We start from the raw sequence: 19,212 nt of genomic DNA on the forward strand, positions 1-19,212 counted from the left end.
AGGTGAACTCACAAAGGGGTTTCCCAGCATCATGGCCCTCAAGTTTAGCAGTTGGATTCCACTGTGTAGCTTAGCTTGTCTTGACTAATGCTTCGCCTGGCACCAACTAACACAAAACACATATTTTATGAGCTTCATAATCAGCTTCAATTTCTATTCTCCTATGTCCAACAATCAGCCTATAAATGACTTTCTGGCCACTCATTTATTCAACAAATACTTACCTAGAGGCTACTGTGTGCCAAGCACTGCCAATGGTAAGCAAAAAACAAAAACTAAAACTAAAACTAAAACAAGACATACGCCTTCCATGCTCTCAGGGAATTTAGTCTGGTGAGGAAGGGCCATAAATCAAACAATTGTTCAGACGTAAGTAAAATTCCAGCTGTTGTCGATGATGTGAATGTTAGAAGCCTGGTGCTATCAGGGGATTTCTTTTTCCTAGTTAGGAATAAATGTTGAGTGCTTTAGGGTGTAATTACCATCCGAGTAAAAATGATTTAAAAATAAAACTAAGTTTGGATGTGATGAAGCAAAATATAATTAAATCTGAAGATGACTAAGAGCCATACAGTTTTTATCATTAATCTTTTCATTTAATAGCTTTAACTACTGAAAGGCATTTGCTCCATATTATAGTAACCTAAACTTTTAAAATTCATATCTAATAAGAAAAAAAAATTCGTATCTAATGAGGACTGTGAAATCCTTTAACTTACCAATTGTTAGCTCCTCAGAGACTTGCAAAAGTCCTTTATTCCTTTTTTAAAAATAATAGTGTGTTACTTTTCTATATTCCTGCTGAACCAGAGTTTTACACCGAAGGCCTCATTCAATAAAAGTTAAATCAGATCAAATCACTAAATACCTTCTTGAATGAGAACTTGTCATTCTGGTTACCACTTTAACCTTTCAAAATTTTCTCTGCTTACTAAGTGACCAATGGTTTCAGTAAGCCCATAAACAGGATGAAAGAATTTTTAGATTCGCATTGAGTAGATTTGTTTTTCCATTTATATATATATATATATATATATATGCACACACTAATCCACTGATAAACATATGCATACATATACATTCTGAGATGTTTTATATATACCCACAATACATCTATATCTATACATATATTCTTTACTTTTTTTAATTCTCATACTTGAATGATGAAAATCATTACATAAATGACATTACAAACGTGGAAAAAAGATGGTATTTATTTTTGGAGTTCGTACAAAAATACCAGCTGCTATTATTTTCACATAGTGGACACTTCAGGAACTTTCACAATGTATATCCAGACCATGCTCTGATACCGAGATACTCTATCACACTTAGAAACGAACCGAGAAGAATTTTGCTACCTTCCATTTTAGAGAAATTACAGGATTTTATTATTATTTTTATTATTTATTTAAGTAATCTCTACACCCAAAGTGGGGCTTGAACTCACCAACCCAGAGATTGAGTCTCAGGCTCAACTGAATGAGCCAGCCAGGTGCCCCTAGAGAAATTACAGGATTTGAAAGCTGTCGGTGCCCTAGGTCAGGAAACTAAAGTCCAGAAAGGTAAAGTTTGCTCATTGCACCGTAATTTAGTTCTGATCCATCCCAGACCGAGACCCCAGATCTCCTAAATCAGGTGCAGATTTCTCTGCCCCCACGCTTTTTGCCTTACAACTGAAGGTCAGTTTGCATTATCTTTAGTTCTTCCAACTGCGCTTCCTCCACCGTCAGTTTTATGGGTAAGTCTAATGAAGATCGAGTTGACTTCTGCCTTCTTTGTTACTTATGTTTCCGCCTTTCTTAAGTCTTTTACCATCAACATTGCTGAGCTTCTGATTTATTTAAAAAACACACTCCGAGTAACACCAACCAGCAGGTTAACAACCACCCAAATTGGAGCGTCAGAACCCAGGACACAGCCATTCTCGGCCCCAGCTGGGAAAACGAGAAGTTGCGAGACGCGGTCTAATCCAGGGTCCCGAGGCCACGTGCGAGAGGAGGGGCCGCCTTTTGGTTGGCGCCCCGAGGGGCTCCGTCCCTCCAATCGGCTTAGGCCCCGCCGTGGAGGAGGGGGCGCGCCCTGGAGGAGGGGGCGGGGCAGAGGACCTGTCCATCATCGGGTCCACGGGTGGCGGCACCTACCACACCGCTGTACCTTGGCGAGGCGGGGCCGGGGCGGGAAGGCCACGGCCGGGAGAGGCGGGGCCCAGCCGGCGGAAGCCAATCCGCGGGGCGGTGCGAGGGGGCGGGGGTGGGGCCACCGCCCGCGACCCAAACACCCAAGTCCGGGTGCACTTTGGAGTCGCGCTGCTCCTCGGCCTTCCGGTGCGAGGGCTGGGGAACCTCCTCCCCCACTGGGCACCCCACCTTTGTGGCCCAGAACCTCCCCCCTTCCGCCCCTCCTTCGCAGGGGGGAGTGCGGCGACGGTTGCCGGGAAGCGCGCGCCGCCCCTCCCTCTCCTCTTCCATCCTCCCCTCACGCGCCACCCGTTTTTCCTCTTTCTCCGTTAATAACAGCTGGGTGGCTGGGGGAGGAGGGTAGGTGGCCCCGGCGGAGTCTGGGCGGGCGCCTCCCACTCACCCGCGAGCTGCCGTGTGAGCCGGAGGATGGCGGCGGTAGCTGCGGCAGCCCGGGAGGAGGCGGTACCGAGGCCCGGGGCGCAGAGAGCGGCGACGGCAGCAGAGAGCGGCAGCGACCCGTCGCGGCGCACCAGAACCGAAACCAGCGGCAGCCGCACAGCCACCTGAGCCGCCCCTCGTGCCGGAGCTAGCGAGCTGCGTCCGCCGCAGCCCGACCTCCTTCCTCTCCGCCTCTCCTCGTTTCCCGCGACCTCCCGCAGACCGCCGGTCTCAACCGCCGCTCCCGAACACAAGAGCGCCCCGGGCGCCGACCGCCCTTCGGGGCGCGGGGCGGCGGCACTGGACGTACGAGCTTCTCCTTGCGCCGGCCGCGGCGCCTCGGCCCTGCCGGCTCGCTCCTGCGCTCGCTCCCGCCCTCCCGGCATTCGGGGCGCCGCGCGCGGGCCCGGCCCGGGGCAGGGCGGCCATGGGCGCCAAGCAGAGCGGCCCGGCCGCTGCTAACGGCCGCACCCGCGCCTACTCGGGCTCGGATCTACCTTCCAGCAGCAGTGGAGGCACCAATGGGACCGCGGGCGGCGGCGGCGGCGGCAGCAGCGGGGCGCGGGCTGCGGCCGCCGGGAGGTTTCCGGCTCAGGTGCCCGGCGCGCACCAGCCCAGCGCTTCGGGCGGCGCCGCGGCGGCCTCAGCGGCCCCGCGCAGTCGCTCCCTCGGCGGGGCCGTGGGGAGCGTGGCGTCGGCGGCCCGCGCGGCACAGTCCTCCTTCAGCATCCCCAACAGCAGCAGCGGCCCGTACGGCTCGCAGGACTCGGTACACAGCAGCCCCGAGGACGGCGGCGGCGGCGGCGGCGGCGGAGGCAGAGACCGGCCGGCGGGCGGGGGCCCCGGCGGGCCGCGTCTGGTGATCGGCTCCTTACCAGCTCATCTCTCGCCGCACATGTTTGGAGGTACGGCTCCCTCCCCTCCCCGGCTCCCGGGTTCCCTGCCTCTCGCGGGCGGCACGTGGGCCGCGGCCTGGCGGGGGTTTACCCTTCTCCTTTTCTCCTTCAGCCTGAGCGCCGCGGCTTTGCCGCGCGGTGCGTCCGGCTCACCCCTGTGGGAGGAAAATCGCCGCTTAACCCCGGCGGAGCCGCTCCCGCTGCTCCCCGGGCTTTGCTTTCCTTAGACACCGGGTGTAACCCCCCGCCCCGCCTTCCCCCGCCTCCCCGTGGCTGCCCAGTGGAAGAAGCCCTTGCTTTTCTCCTTGGGGTGGACGGAGCAAAGATTGTTTTTGAAACAAACCGATGCAACAGCCCTCGTGGTGGTAGCTTTCAGTATCAGGAAGTCAGGAGGAGACTGGTTGCCAAACGTAGTTCTAACTGCGGACCCAAGCGGGGAGCGTTTTTTAAAGGCCAGGAGGTCAGAGGGTCTCAAAGAACATACGAGTTACTTGAAAAAGGAGGGAGTTACCTCGTTTGGACTGTTAGAGTAAAGCTGTAATCCTTAAGTCTGTGTAAATAGCCCCACCTACTGCATAGCGTTTAATTGGTTGAATGTGTGATGGAAAATGTATTTTTGACCCCAGTGAACTGCTACTTTAGATAAGGGTTAATATGAGCCCCGCTTAATTTGGACAGGGCATTTTAAAAGTGTTTTAAAGAGACGCTAATTAGGGAAACTGCCAAAAGCATAGGTGCTTTTGGAAAAGCAGTGTTGACTACGAGTTCAGGAAAAGTCACTTGCGGTAAATGGAAATTTTTAATAGCAAAATGATGTGCTTTGATGTAGAAACAGGAAGGGTGCACTTGATCTGAGGAAACCGAATTTGGCCTCTTCAGTTATGTCCAGGACTGATTTACTTTACCTCAAACGGTTAATACCTTAAACGAATCAAGACACTCCTCCCTTCCCAGTTCAGGAGAAGAAATTGTGGAAGTTTTATCTGGTTAGATAGGCTGTCTATAGAAGAAAAACATCTCCGTATCATTGCTTTATTGTACTACATAAATTCACAAGTGAGCACAGCTGGAACAGTGAGGAAATGGTTCCCTCCATTTTTGTGGCCCTTTTTTTCATATGTTTATATATGTGAGAAATTGAGTTGGTGAATGGAACGTTCAGTAATGTTAAATATCTGTTCTGATGTTCTCTGTAGTATCAGTATTTATGTTAGCATATTGAAGATGGGAATGTCATTTTTTTTCATGTTTTTAATATTGCTTTGCACATTCAGTATAGAACAACTATAAACTACTTTATTCCGATTGTTATAATTTTGCTGTGTAAAGAAAAATACTGATATTTTTTGAAGTTGGGCCATTAAAAAAAAACTTCTATTTTTGAGAAAAAGAACTAGTGCTGTCCTTACTGTGATTTAATCATAATTAACATAGTTGAAGATTATTTTGATCTTAATTAACACAGCCGTAGTCACTAAACTGAGGAATAACAAAAGACAGTTTCTTGAGAATGGGAGCTTAGTGCATTTATAAAGGATAAGCTGGTTTTTAAAAATATCTTTTTAAAGTGAAAATTTGCAGTTAGCGGTTATGATCAAAAGATGTTTTATAAACGCTTGCTAAAAGAATGAGAAAAAGTTTGTCAAATTAGTATCTTACTACAATATACTGCTTGCTTAAAGGGCTGATAATTTCCTTTAACAGAGTTAGTTTATCTGTACGGGTTTATTTTCTGAAAATAAATACCTTCCATTCAGAGCAGGGGGCAAATATTTGACACTTAGGATTTTAATTCATAGTAAATTAGCAAATGACAAAGACCTGGTTTGTAAAAGTATTCTGTAAAGCAAATTTATCTTTTTCCTTATTTAAGTTCCTAGTTTTGAGTGCTTAGTTCTTTTTGTACTTTCCAGGGTTAGGATGATTGGGGCCTAATAGCACAGTGATACTGTGGAACTTGTGGCAGCTTTTCTTATTAACCAGGTCTCTGCAGAGAATAGAGCCCTAATGTCCTAAGTCATCTCTTGTATGGCAGCTAATTAGCTTTTTTCTCCCGTGCTCTTAGAATGATTCTAGTTTTGTATCATCTTTCTGAAATACGAGAAAATAGTCAAATCTGTGTTTGGTATTTCAGCTGAGGAACTCCAGTTGCGAGAGTGTGGAAGGGGATCAGAGAAATTACTTGTTCCCATTACATGATAGGAACTCAAATCAATACGTCAGTTCCTTAAGTCCTAGTTGATACAGGGATATGGAATACGCTATGTAAGAACATCTTTCTATTGGCATTTGCTTTACTTCTATTTTTTTACTTCTATTTCAATGGGTAGGTTTATCAGGGAAACTTAAAAGAAGCATATTTTTCCTCATCCTGAGATTTAGGAAGCCAGATGATAGTCTTATTTTATATTTATTTTCAGATAATGAATCATACTGTAAAAAATTACACTTGATTATACTTCACATTGACTTAATTTTAGTATGTCTTACTGTATTAATGTGTTTATTCAGTTACAAATTGTATAAATGTTTGGGCATATGTAAAGTAATTCCCTCTGAAAATTGAGAAAAATTGATTTCCAAATTAGTGGGAAGTTTTGCTGTAATTTCGTAAAACTTAATTGGTATTTGTGTTATTTTGTAATAAGAAAATATGGTACTAATAAGATGCAAAATTGTTTTTCTCTTTTGGGCTGTCATGTAACTTATAGAAAACCTAAACAGTATACTACTCTCTTTCTTTTTTAAAACAGTATTGAATTGTTAGTAGTTTCATCATAATGAATTACCAAATTGAGTGAGATTTTCTGTGTCGGTTTTATGATTTGAGTATGTATTTTAGCTGCATACAATCTTAGTTCTCTCTGATATTTTAGTTACAGAAATTTTAGTGTACAGAAATTCAGTGTACAGAAATTTCCTAGCATTTCCTAGAACTGAACAGTTTTTCTTATTTTGCTATTTCTTTCGGACTGCTAAGTCTAGAAATTCTAAAGTGGACAAAAGCCTTCTCTTGTCTATCACCTTTGTTTTAAAACAGGCCTTTAGTGACATATAGGCTAATATTTAAAAGCCTTGGTGGTATTTTAGGATTTTTTTGGCTTTATTTTAGGTCTGCATTTTTTCCACTCTCAAGTTGTTAATGTTCATAAAATCAGTTGTTATGGGTGGTAGGATAGTCTTTAATGATCCAGCAAGGGTAGGGAAGGTAAATTGGACTATAAAAACATTCAAGTGAATGGAGATTATTTCTAGAGGTAGTACCTGGGCTTCATAACCATACATGAGTCTAGAAGTGAAAGTGTAAAATGAATTAATCTAGACTGTTAACTGGTGGCACTCAGTTGTTTCTGCCTTCTCCTAATCGGCTTGAGTCTGTTAGGGTCTGTTGTCACCTTGAATGTTTCAGTAGTCTGACTCTAATTCATGTGCCTTCAGTTACTTAGGAAACATCTTATGTTGAAGGAGTGTGGGTTATCTCATAAAACGGCATATGTTCAATGAAATCTGTATTTCTAGACAGATTTCTCTTAATCTTCCAGAAAGATGCAGGTTTTTAAGGTAGTGAATTATCTCCATTAATTGTTAATGAATCATTCTCCATCATTCACTTCTTACCAGTATCTGATGCCAAAATATTTGAATCTGGGATACTGTGATTAATCTACTTCCTATTTCTGAATTTTCTTTTATTCATTTGAAAACCTTTATGTAGTGTGGCAGAAGAGAAATACCTCCTTCTTCCTAAGAAAAATTACACTTCTAATTACCAACCTGGTCACTGCCCAAAAGAACAACTCGGGTGGTTCATGTTTCTCAATTGTAATCCCACATATCTTTAAACACTGTAGGAGATACCTGGTGTTGTATGCTTTGTTATGCTGAAGTGTGGGCTCTGTCCTGGAAGTTTGCTTTGGGACTATTTCGAAAATTCTCTTTTTTTCTGCTTTTTCACCTCCAGCTTTCTTTTATTTTTTTCTCCTGAAAGTTCTCTGGTCTGCAGGGTAGAAGGTGGGCTGGAGGGAGGAGTGGTTTGTGTTGCACTGGGCATCATCTGATAAGAAAGGTGCCTGACCTGAGTACTTTCGATGCTGTGCTAGTTGCAAAGCCAGTCCTTGTACTACTAAGGATAGTGCCTCCAGCCTGTCCCCAGCCCCCTCCAGTTTGATTGCTTTGCCTGGTAACCAGTAACCACTTACTGGTTACTTACTGGTTCGTTCTTTTTTTTTGGTTACCAATAAAGTTAATTGGGTACAAGCTTTTAAAATACTGATTATTCTGTGTTTATAGGGAGAATTGCCTTAATGTTATACTTAACTACATATACCAGATATGTGCATGATTGAGTATGCTAGCAAATGGGTTTTAAAAAAGTATAGGGACAGTTTTATATAGCAAAGTACCTAAAAAATATTTTTTAAGATTTTATTTATTTATTTGACACAGAGAGAGAGCACAAGCAGGGGGAATGGGAGAGGGAGAAGCAGGCTTCCCACTGAGCAGGGAGCCCAGGGAGGGGCTCGATCCCGGGAGATCTTGACCTGAGCCGAAGCAGATGCTTAACAACTGAGCCACCCACGTGCCCCAGATGTCTTAATTGTGCATTTACTTGACTGGTATTAACTAATGAATTAGGTTTGTTCTACTCTTGTTTAAGTGTTTAGAAATTGGGGAAAACATGTCTTTTGTATAAACAGCGAAGGGTTCAGAAAACCTTACCTTAAGTTTTGATTATAAGTTTTCTATTCTCCTTATTAACAAATTCCTATACATTTTACTGTCCAAAACAACACATACCTATTATCTCAGTTTCTATAAGTGAGACTGGGTTCCGTCTAGCGTGGATCTGCAAGTCTGCAATAAAGGTATGCCAGTACTGGGTTGTTCCTTAGAGAGTCAGCTGGGGAAGGGTCTATTTTCAAGCTGCCTCAAGTTGGCAGAATTCATTTCCTCGTATTTGCTAAGCCCATGACATCTTGCCGCTTCAAAGGCAGCGAAGGAGACAACCCAGCGAGGTAAGCTGGTGCTACATTCACTCTTACATAGATATGGACATGTGATCACATAAAGACCACTGCTTTGCTGCTTTCCCTGGTTGGAAGCAACTCACAGGTCCTGCTAGACTCAAGGGGAGGGAATGACATGTAAATGTCAGAAGGTGGGGATCATGTGTGGCCATCTGAATGTCCATCCACTGTGTTGATTATAGACTTTCGTTGATGAGTCAAACATAACAACTGTTCTAATTATTTTTAAATTCATTTTTTATTTACTTCAGAAAAGTTGTAATAATGTATGGTAAATGTTGCTTCAGTGAACATGAATTTATTTTTTTAAGGGGCCGGCATTGTAGTTTTCAGGAGTATAAACAAGGTTTCTCCTGTACTTGCTCAGATCTCAGTTGAATTTGAGATTATTATACATTGTAACAAGTGCTGTAATAGGACTGTTGTTACAAAATGCTTTGTAAGGTATCCTTTTCTTAGGTAAGGAATACTTCACAGAGGCAGGTAACATTTGAAGTGTAAGCATTTAGCAGTCTTGTGTGTGTTTGCGGTGGGGGGCAGCGAACATTGCAGATGAAGGAAGAAGCCATAGAAGCCTTGGCTTTTGATAGGGCATATTGAAAAGTTAAGGGTTACGGATTATAGGGTGTAAGGAGTATGATGAGAACATGAAACTAGAAAAGTCTGTTTGGACCATTTGTTGAAAGATTTTATAGTGCTGTACCTTTGTTTTACTTAACCAGGTTTTAAAGTAGGCACCACTGTGGTCATAGTTGATATGGATGGCAACCTTCCTGAGCAGTGAGTGCATTGCTTGGCCTGGACACTGTTAGTGTACTGCTACTCATGATTAAACTGCTTCTTAGGGGGCGCCTGGGTGGCTCAGTGGGTTAAAGCCTCTGCCTTCGGCTCGGGTCATGATCCCAGGGTCCTGGGGTTGAGCCCCGCATCAGGATCTCTGCTCAGTGGAGATCCTGCTTCCTCCTCTGTCTCTGCCTGCCTCTCTGCCTACTTGTGATCTCTGTCTGTCAAATAAGTAAAATCTTAACAAACAAACAAACAATCCTGCTTCTTAGGAGGGGAGAGAGAGCAGGAAGATAAGAACTCTCTTAGACTATAATTAGTGGAAGAGGCCTAAATTGAAATTAAAGCTTTGGTGGAGGAGAGGAAAAGTTAGATTTCAGTGAGATTTCTTAGGTAAAACTGATGGGATTGAGAACCTGGGTGCATAGTGATGTCATTAACCAGTCTAAAAAATAAAAGAAAGAAAAAAATTTTAGGAAATGAGTTTTTGCAGGCCTCTTAAATTTTGAGTGACTTCAGGGTTTCCATGTAGAAGCATCCTTCAAGCAGTTGGAAATCTACATCAGTAATTTAGGGCATTACAAAACTTGAGAAATAGTTAGCAAATTCTAAGTGAAGACAAAAAATGGATAAGATTACTAAGGGATGAATATAAATTGAACTGGGGAACAAGCATGGAATCTGGGAAGCAAGAATTTTAAGAGACAGGCAGAGTAGGAGACAGCGATTAGAATCAAACCCAAGGAAAAGAAGTGATGGAAGTATTTTTTAATTATAAAAATAATACATGTTCATGAGAGAAAATTAAAATGCAGAAAATACTGAAAAACACAAGAAATTGCAAATGACTTGCACTTAACTGCCAGAAATAACCAGAATCAAATGTTGATGTTTACTTTTCATATATATGTCTTAGATACAAAATTTGGAACACTTATCCTATATATCTTCTTTTCATTTTAAACTTCTGTGATTGATGTTCTTATGTAAAATTTTAAAGCTAGAGATTTCCCTTTGAGAATTGCTTTAGCTGAATCCCACAAATTATGAAGTGATTTTGTTAACATGCAGTTAAAAATATTGTCTAAATTCTCTTGAGTTCTTCTTTGATCATGGGTTAGATTTTTTTTAAAGATTTTTATTTATTTATTTGTCAGAGTGCGCACAGGCAGACAGAGTGGTAGGCAGAGGGAGACGGAGAAGCAGGCTCCCGCTGAGCAAGGAGCCGATGTGGGACTCGATCCCAGGACGATGGGATCATGACCTGAGCCGGAGGCAGCGGCTTAACCAACTGAGCCACCCAGGCGTCCCCAAGGGTTAGATATTTTTTGATGACTTGCTCTTTTCACTTCGTTAGTTTCTTCTGTGACATTGAATTTTTTTATAACATTTTTGATGGCTGCTCAGTGTTCCGAAATTCACTCAATAAATATTTTTTATTTTTATTTATTTTTTTATTTTTATTTTTTTAAAGATTTTATTTATTTATTTGAGAGAGAGAGACAGTGAGAGAGAGCATGAGCGAGGAGAAGGTCAGAGAGCGAAGCAGACTCCCCGTGGAGCTGGGAGCCTGATGTGGGACTCGATCCCGGGACTCCAGGATCACGCCCTGAGCCGAAGGCAGTCGTCCAACCAACTGCGCCACCCAGGCGTCCCCACTCAATAAATATTTAATGAGGACCCACTTTGCCGTGCACCGTCCTAAGGATATAGAAATGAAGAAGTAAAACACCTATCCTTGCTTTCATGGACCTTCTGTTCTACTTGAGGGAGACAGTAAACGAGTAAAACCAGTGTGTCAAAGGGTGTTGAATGTGATGGGAAAAATGGAGTGGAAAGGTGGGTAGACATCGTGGGTGGAGACTTGTCCCTATGTTAGTTTTTCAGAGATAACCTCATTGACAAGGTTGACATTCAAGCAGAGGGAAGCGAACAAGACGTGAGGGATCTCTAAAGGAAAAGCATACCCAGGCAGAAGGAACAGTAACTAGAAAGACCCAGAGGAATGAATGCACCTGCCACATTGGGGAGCGAAGTTGTGAAACCCGACCAGTTGTGAAACCAGCGTTGTTAGAGTGCAGAGGGTGGTAGATGAGAGCAGAGAAGAGTGGGATGGGGCAGAATCAGAAAACTCATTGTAACCACGGACTTTTTTTTTTTTTTTTTTTAAAGATTTTATTTATTTATTTGACAGAGATCACAAGTAGGCGGAGAGGCAGGCAGAGAGAGGGGAAGGGAAGCAGGCTCCCTGCTGAGCAGTGAGCCTGATGCGGGGCTCGATCCCAGGACCCTGGAATCATGACTTGAGCCGAAGGCAGAGGCTTTAACCCACTGAACCACCCAGGCGCCCCTGGTTCTGACTTTTGTTTTAGAGAGAGATGGAGAGGTATTTGAGAGTGTTTGTTTGTTTTTTCCTTAAGATTTTATTTCTTTGGTGTGCCTGGATGGCTCAGTGGGTTAAAGCCTTTACCTTCAGCTCAGGTCATGATCCCGGGATCCTAGGATTGAGCCCCATATCGGGCTCTCTGCTCAGCAAGAAGCCTGTTTCCTCTCTCTGCCTGCCTCTCTGCCTACTTGTGATCTCTGTCTGTCAAATAAATAAATAAAAATATTAAAAAAACAAAAAACATTTTATTTCTTTCTCAGAGTGTGAGTGAGAGCACAAGCGGGAGGAGCCTCAGGCAGAGGCAGAAACAGGCTGCCCGCTGAGCAAGGAGCTAGTGTGGCCCTGGATCCCAGGACACTGGGATCAAGACCTGAGCCGAAGGCAGAGGCTTTACAGACTGAGCCAGCTAGGCATCCCAGCGCTTGAGAGCTTTTGAGCAGAAGATGATCATAACTGCACTGGGCTTTTAAAGGATACTCTGGCCACAGTTCAAGAGTGGGCACTAGAGGTCAAGAGCCAAGAAAGGAGTTAAAAATAAGGGCAAAAGGTAACAGTGACTTACCAGGGTGGTGGTACTGGAGGTGGTGAGGAGTGGCCAGACTCTGGATGTCCTGTTCTTAGAAGATGGAGCCAGCTGGATGAGCTGTTGGAGTGAGTGAGAGTGAACGGAGAGGCGGAGTTTATACGGCTTATTTGCAGTTGGGTGCTGTTACATACTAAATGCCGTCAAAATCCTGGCATGCATGTGTTTATGTTTCTCCTGTTCTTAAAAATTTATCAGAGGTGTGGGATTGTTAGAACCAAGAGCTGTGTTTGTTCAAGGCTTTGGATCTCTATTGCTGAATTGCCCTTTGGAAAGGGCAACTTCTAGCAGAGTATAATTTCAGAAGTATCTCATTTTTTTTCTCCTTGTGAAAACTCCAGTGAGGTTTTTAATACTTAAAGGGGCAGGTTGGTAGATTAATTTTGCGTTATACCCATCAGTCATTATTCTCTTCAGTGCTCTCTCTCTCTCTTTTTTTTTTTTTTTTTACCGTAAATTTAATGTATCAAAAAAATAAGTGTATTCCATCATTTGAATTTAATAAATTCTGGCCATCTCTATGCCTAATTTTTGTTGAAATTGTGATTAGTCTGTGATAATTTATAAATTTCTACTATTTGTATACATATGATCTGAGAAAAATAGAACAAAGAAATCATATAATATACATGGTGAGTTATTACATGTAATTCAGAGAGCCAGCTTTTGGTTTGAATGATAAATTTTACCACTTGTATTATGGATTTTTTTTATTAGTACTGCCCTTACCTCTTTTTTCTTTCTCATTTTGTGAAGTTAATTGTGCCCTTCTAGTTTTCTTAAGTAAGCACTACACCTAATGCGGGCCTTGAACTCACGGCCTTGAAGTCGAGTTGCATGCTGTATTGACTGAGCCAGCAAGAGGGGCCTGTCTCTTAGCTTCTTAGTTAATTTTATTTTTCATTTGTTCTTTTTTAATGATAAATGCATTAAGGCGATGATTATTCCTTGGTACATGTAGTCATTTCCCATAGCTTTTGATACTTAGTGTTTTCATTACTATTAAGTAAGTGAACTCTGTTGAGGAGTGTTTTTGTTAGCTACATTTAGATTTTTTTTTCTTCTGTAACCTAGGAGTTACACGAAAGTGGCTTTAACATCTTTGGTAAATTTATTGTTTGCTGTTCTTGCTACCCTCTTGTTATTTATTTATTTTTTTAAAAGATTTTATTCACTTATTTGGCAGACAGAGATCACAAGTTAGGCAGAGAAGCAGGCAGAGAGAGAGGAGGAAGCAGGCTCCCCGCTGAGCAGAGAGCCCGATGCGGGCCTCCATCCTAGGACCCGGGGATCATGACTGAGCTGAAGGCAGAGGCTTTAACCCACTGAGCCACCCAGGCGCCCCCCCCCTCTTGTTATTTTTACTGTAACCTAGAGGTATTGCATTGTCAAAGAGTCTTAAGATTTTCTTTTCAGTTGCAAATGATAGAAATACAATGCAGATGGTATTAAGTGGAAGAACAATATTATAGATCTTGGGATGGGTCTGTGTTCATCCACTCTGCACTGCATATTTGATAGGCCCTTTCTGCTAACTCTTAACCTATCATTTTGGATAGGTTTTTTTTTTTTTTTTTAATTATTTCTGTGATTATTTCTTCTACTTTTTTCTTTTCTCTTTATTTCAGTGTTGGCTGCTTAGAGTGATCCTTTGCTTTATCTTTTTTTTTCTTTTTTATAATCTTTGTTTCTTGTTCCTTTTATGGGGGGTTCCCCCCAACTTTTACCTTCTAACTCTTTACTTTTGTTTATTTCTGTAATCTTTTTAGTTTCTGAGAGCTTCTTTGTCTGATTTTTTTTCATTCGTTTTGTTCTATATTGAGGGTATAGTATCTTTTTCTAAGAATATTAGTGATAACCTGTTGTGTATGCATATGCTTCATTCTTCCTTCTAGTTACTCACTCCGTTCCCTCCCAGTTGCTTTTTCTCTTTGTTTGGCTTCAGTCTTTCCTTAGGTTCTCTCTTCAAATGTTGGTGATTGTTGGCTGATCACCCAACTTATTTTCATTGGAAGCTGTCTGTGTACGCAGAGTTATCTGTCTGGGCCCCTTTTCTTAGGAATTAAGAAATTCCTAGGAATTAAATTATTGTCTTTTTCTTTGGAATGGTCATATTTACTAGGGTGGCTTCTCTCTCTCTCTCTCTCTTTTTTTGGCCTGGAGGATGTAATTTTTTTTTTTTTTTAAGACTATTTATTTCTTTGACAGAGAAATCACAGGTAGGCAGAAGTAGGCAGAGAGACAGGCAGAGAGTGAGGGAGAAGCAGGCTCCCTGCTGAGCAGAGAACCTAATGTGGGGATCATGACCTGAGCCGAAGGTAGAGGCTTAACCCACTGAGCCACCCAGGCGCCCTGAGGATGTACTATTTTATAACTTAGTTGTAGGAGCAGAGTGAGAAGAAAGTCAGGAATGGTAACATTCAGTGCTGTACTTTAATTTCCATATACATTATCAGTAGGTACCTCTGTCTTTATTCCTGTTATCCCCAAGTCCAGACATTTTCTTTCTCCAAATAACAAACCTCCAGTGTAATTCCTTCCTGGGAGAGGAACAGCTGCCTAGTTGCTGGAAATCAGGGATGATAACTGGAAAGAGACTTGCAGTAAATCTTTCTCTTTTTACTCTCCTCGTGCCTGCCACTTCTTTTGTCTGTGAAATGAGCTTGCTTTTCTGCTTTCCTGATTCTGCAGTGAAAGTTCCCACTCATTTTCTTTCCATATTCTAACGATATCCCTTTTCCCCCCTCTGTCCTTTTAAAGGCTGAATTCCTTTTAAATAAACACATTTTTGACGATTTTAGTAAGATGTTTGAACTGAGGGGAGACTGATAAATGTAGTCAGGCAGTTGTCTTCAGCTGGAAGTCCTCTTGTTTTTCCTAATTGCCTAAGAAATACGAATCCATTTCTGTGAAATTTAAAATGAAAGTCACTTTCACTCCTTCTCTGGTGATCCCATTCACTCCCAGATGTCACTGTTACCATTTTTTTGGTATGTGTACTTCGTAACTTTTTGATAAATTGATTTACATACTTACAGAGAAAAACAGTTTCATTTGTATGAGATTTTGTGATAGAGACCTATTGTTGACAAGAACATGGTCCTACTATATTTTTCTAAAACCTGCTTTTTTTCTTGTTAATGGGTGTAGGAGTTTTTTTTAATGTGGGAGGACATGGATAAGTTTAAATCTTCAACTGCTGCATACTTACTATTCCATAATATGCATGTGCTGTAATATATTTAACCATTCTTTTTTTTTTTTTTTAAAGATTTTTATTTATTTATTTGATAGAAGAGAGAGATCACAAGTAGGCAGAGAGGCAGGCAGAGAGAGAGGGGGAAGCACTCTCCCCGCCGAGCAGAGAGCCCAATGCGGGGCTCGATCCCAGGACCCTGAGACCATGACCTGAGCCGAAGGCAGAGGCTTAAACCACTGAGCCACCCAGGCGCCCCTATATTTAACCATTCTTATGTTGGTAAGCACTTGGGATGTTTACACTTCTTCAGTATTGTAAAAAACAACTTTATCAATATGTGCATATGTACAGATTGTTCTCAGGGAGGTACTATTATGACACCAAACATCTGGAATTAGTGTCAGACTCCACAAGTTTAATGGCAGTGTCCTGAGAAGACTGCCCTCATTTCAGCTTCAGCTACATTTTGGGGTTCCCAGGCCTCTTGTACTCATCAAAGGACTACAAATTTGGAGGAATGGGGGTGGGAGGGGAGGTCCCATGACTTCTCAGGTTTGATAATTCACTAGAATAACTCATAGGACTCAAGATAATGGTATACTTGGGATTATAGTTTTATAATAAAGGATATAAATTAGACCAGTCAAATGAAGAGACATAGTGTGCAATCTGAGAGGATCCTGAACACCGTGCTTTCCTGCCTTCTCCTTATGGAATCAGGCTGTGTCACCCTCCTGATGCAACAGTGTGTTAACGAATTAGAAAGATTCCCAAAGCCTAGCTGTCCAGACTTTTTATTTGGGTTTTATTATGTCGATATGGTTGGTTAAAAACTGGCTATATGGTTGGACTCAGTCACTCACTCCCTCTACTCCCTAGAGGTTGTTGGCCTGGCTCATCACCCTTCAAGCCTTTACTCTGAGGATTGGTCTTTCTGGTGACTAGCCTCTATTCTGAATTGTCTTAGCAGCATAAAGTCACATGGGATCCCAGGGGCTCATGAATAGTGAAGACATTCTTATCACTCAGGAAATTCCAAGGGTTTTAGAAGCTCTGTGCCAGGAACCCAGGAACAAAGACCAGACAGATTCTTTATTATACAACAGATACCTAGAAGTAGAATTTTCTAGTTGAATGAATGGTATACACACTTTAATTTTTAATGGAAATTGAATAGATTACTGATTTTAATAGATATCCCCCCTCAGAGGCACTACTAATTATTTTGCACCATTATATGACAGTACTAAATTTTCCATAACTTAGCTGCTATTAGGTGTTACCTTTTCCTACATTTCACTTGTTGAAAAATTTTGATTTGCAGGGTGTCTGGGTGGCTCAGTTGGTTAAGCAGCTTCCTTCAGCTCAGGTCATGATTGTGGAGTCCTGGGATCAAGCCCTGCATTGGGCTCCCTGCTTTTGGTGGGGAGCCTGCTTCTCCCTCCCTCTCTGCCTGCTGTTCTGCTTGCTTGTGCTTGCTCTATTTCTATCTCTCTGTCAAATAAATAAAATCTTAAAAAAAAAGTTTTTTTTATATGCATTTCCTGATTGCTGGTGAAAATAAGCATCTTTTCAGGTGTTTATTATTAGCTGTGTGTATTTCTTTTTTGAATCGCCTACTCCTTGACTTTGTCCATTTTTTTTTGTTATGTTACCTATTTTATATTGATTTGTAGTTCATTATATATTCTGCAGATTAGTCTTTGGTTTATAGGTTTTAAATATTTTCCCCCAGGTTATTGACTTAAAAGATTAAATTTTTATGAATTAGATTTATTGTGTCAGTTCCAATGGTATAGAGTTATGAAGTTAAATTATTAAAATGCTATGTAAAAGTATTTTGTTTCCTATAAATGAAGAAGAAAGGGCCTTTGGGGCACCTGGGTAGCTCAGTCAAGTGTCTGCCTATGGCTCACATGATCCCAGGGTTATGGGATCGAGCCCCACATCTGGCTCTCCCTGCTTAGAGGGGAGCCTGCTTCTCCCTCTTCCTCTGCCTGCCACTGCCCTTGCTTGTAGTCTCTCTCTGTTTCAAATGAATAAGTAAAATCTTTAAAAAAAAAAAAAAAGGCCTTTATTAATGGCAAGATTTTTTTTTTTTAATTTTATTTATTTATTTGTCAGAGAGAGAGAGAGAGAGAGCACAGGCGGACAGAATGGCAGGCAGAGGCAGAGGGAGAAGCAGGCTCCCTGCCGAGCAAGGAGCCCGATGTGGGACTCCATCCCAGGATGCTGGGATCATGACCTGAGCCGAAGGCAGCTGCTTAACCAACTGAGCCACCCAGGCGTCCCTTAATGGCAAGATTTTTTAAGGTGATTTTTAGCTGTTTCAGATATATTGGATCTAGTTTCAGAGGGATTTAAATTATGTAAGCCCCCATTTGTGTCTGTCCCATTTTGGGGGGAACATTTGAACTCTTTCAGAATAATGAAGAATGGGGAAAAGAAGAGAGTATTTGTTGTGGAAGTATGGTGTGAGAAGTCCAAAGGTAATAACTAAAAAAAATTCTGTGAATGGTATTTATCCAGATCATTTTTCTTCTGTTTTATTAAAGATGATTTAAAATTGACCATAACTCCCAAGTGACATAATTTTATAAATATTAAATTCTCTGTTATAATGACTTATTATATGTTTAGTATCTTTATAAATTGCTATATGATGTGTTTTTGTTTTATTTTTTAAAGATTTTGTTTTTTTTTGACAGATTGCAAGTAGACAGGCAGGCAGAGAGAGAGAGAGAGGAGGAAGCAGGCTCCCTGCGTAGCAGAGAGCCAGATGCGGGATTTGATCCCAGGACCCTGAGATCATGACCTGAGCTGAAGGCAGCGGCTTAACCCACTGAGCCACCCAGGCGCCCCTATATGATGTGTTCTTCATGGAATATAGAAGTATGTAATAGAAGATTTAATCCTTTTTTTTTTTTTTTAAGATTTTATTTATTTATTTGACAGAGACAGATCACAAGTAGGCAGAGAGGCAGGCAGAGAGAGAGAGGAGGAAGCAGGCTCCCTGCTGAGCAGAGAGCCCGATGCGGGACTCGATCCCAGGACCCCGAGATCATGATCTGAGCCGAAGGCAGCGGCTTAACCCACTGAGCCACCCAGGCGCCCGAAGATTTAATTCTTATATTAAAAATTTACCATTGAAGGGCCTCCTGGATGGCTCAGTATGTAGAGTGTGACTCTTTTTTTTTTTTTTTAAAGATTTTTTTTTTTTTTAAATTTGACAGAGTGTGTGAGTGGGTGGGGGAGCAGAGGGATAAGCAGACTCCCCGCGGAGCAGGGAGACTGATGTGGGGCTCTATCCCCATGACCTGGGCCGAAAGCAGACGAATAACCGATTGAGCCACCCAGGCGCCCTAGAGTGTGACTCTTGATCTTAGGGTTGTGAGTTCAGACCCCACGTTGGGCATAGGGCTTATTTAAAATTTTTTATTCTTACAGAGCTTATTTAAAATTTAAATAGAGATTATTTAAAATCATTGAAGTGATTTCTTAAAAACTTAAATATTAATTTTTTTGGCCTAAAACTCTCAGAAATACATAGTTTCAATAAAGATCAATGAAGCCTTGTTTATAGAACTCTTAGTTATATACGTATATTTATTAATTCTATCTTAATATCCCAGCATGAATGTTAACTTGTGTGATAATATTACTAGTTCACATCTGTAGATATTTTATAGTTTATAAAAGCATAGTTAGATACTCTGT

The 19,212-nt window shown here is 41.9% G+C and overlaps 1 protein-coding gene across 1 annotated transcript in view; it reads left to right on the forward strand.

Moving 5' to 3' along the window:
* Positions 1-2,960: 2,960 nt before the first annotated feature.
* ZNRF2 (zinc and ring finger 2) overlaps positions 2,961-19,212 on the forward strand; it is a 98,541-nt gene continuing 82,289 nt past the window's right edge. Inside the window, exon 1 of the mRNA XM_044246310.1 lies at positions 2,961-3,526. Coding sequence (XP_044102245.1) covers positions 3,049-3,526 — 478 coding nt within the window. The 5' untranslated portion in view covers positions 2,961-3,048. The remainder of the gene's footprint in view (positions 3,527-19,212) is intronic.

Source organism: Neovison vison, chromosome 4 (assembly GCF_020171115.1).
Source record: "Neovison vison isolate M4711 chromosome 4, ASM_NN_V1, whole genome shotgun sequence".
NCBI classification, from domain to species: Eukaryota; Metazoa; Chordata; class Mammalia; order Carnivora; family Mustelidae; genus Neogale; species Neogale vison.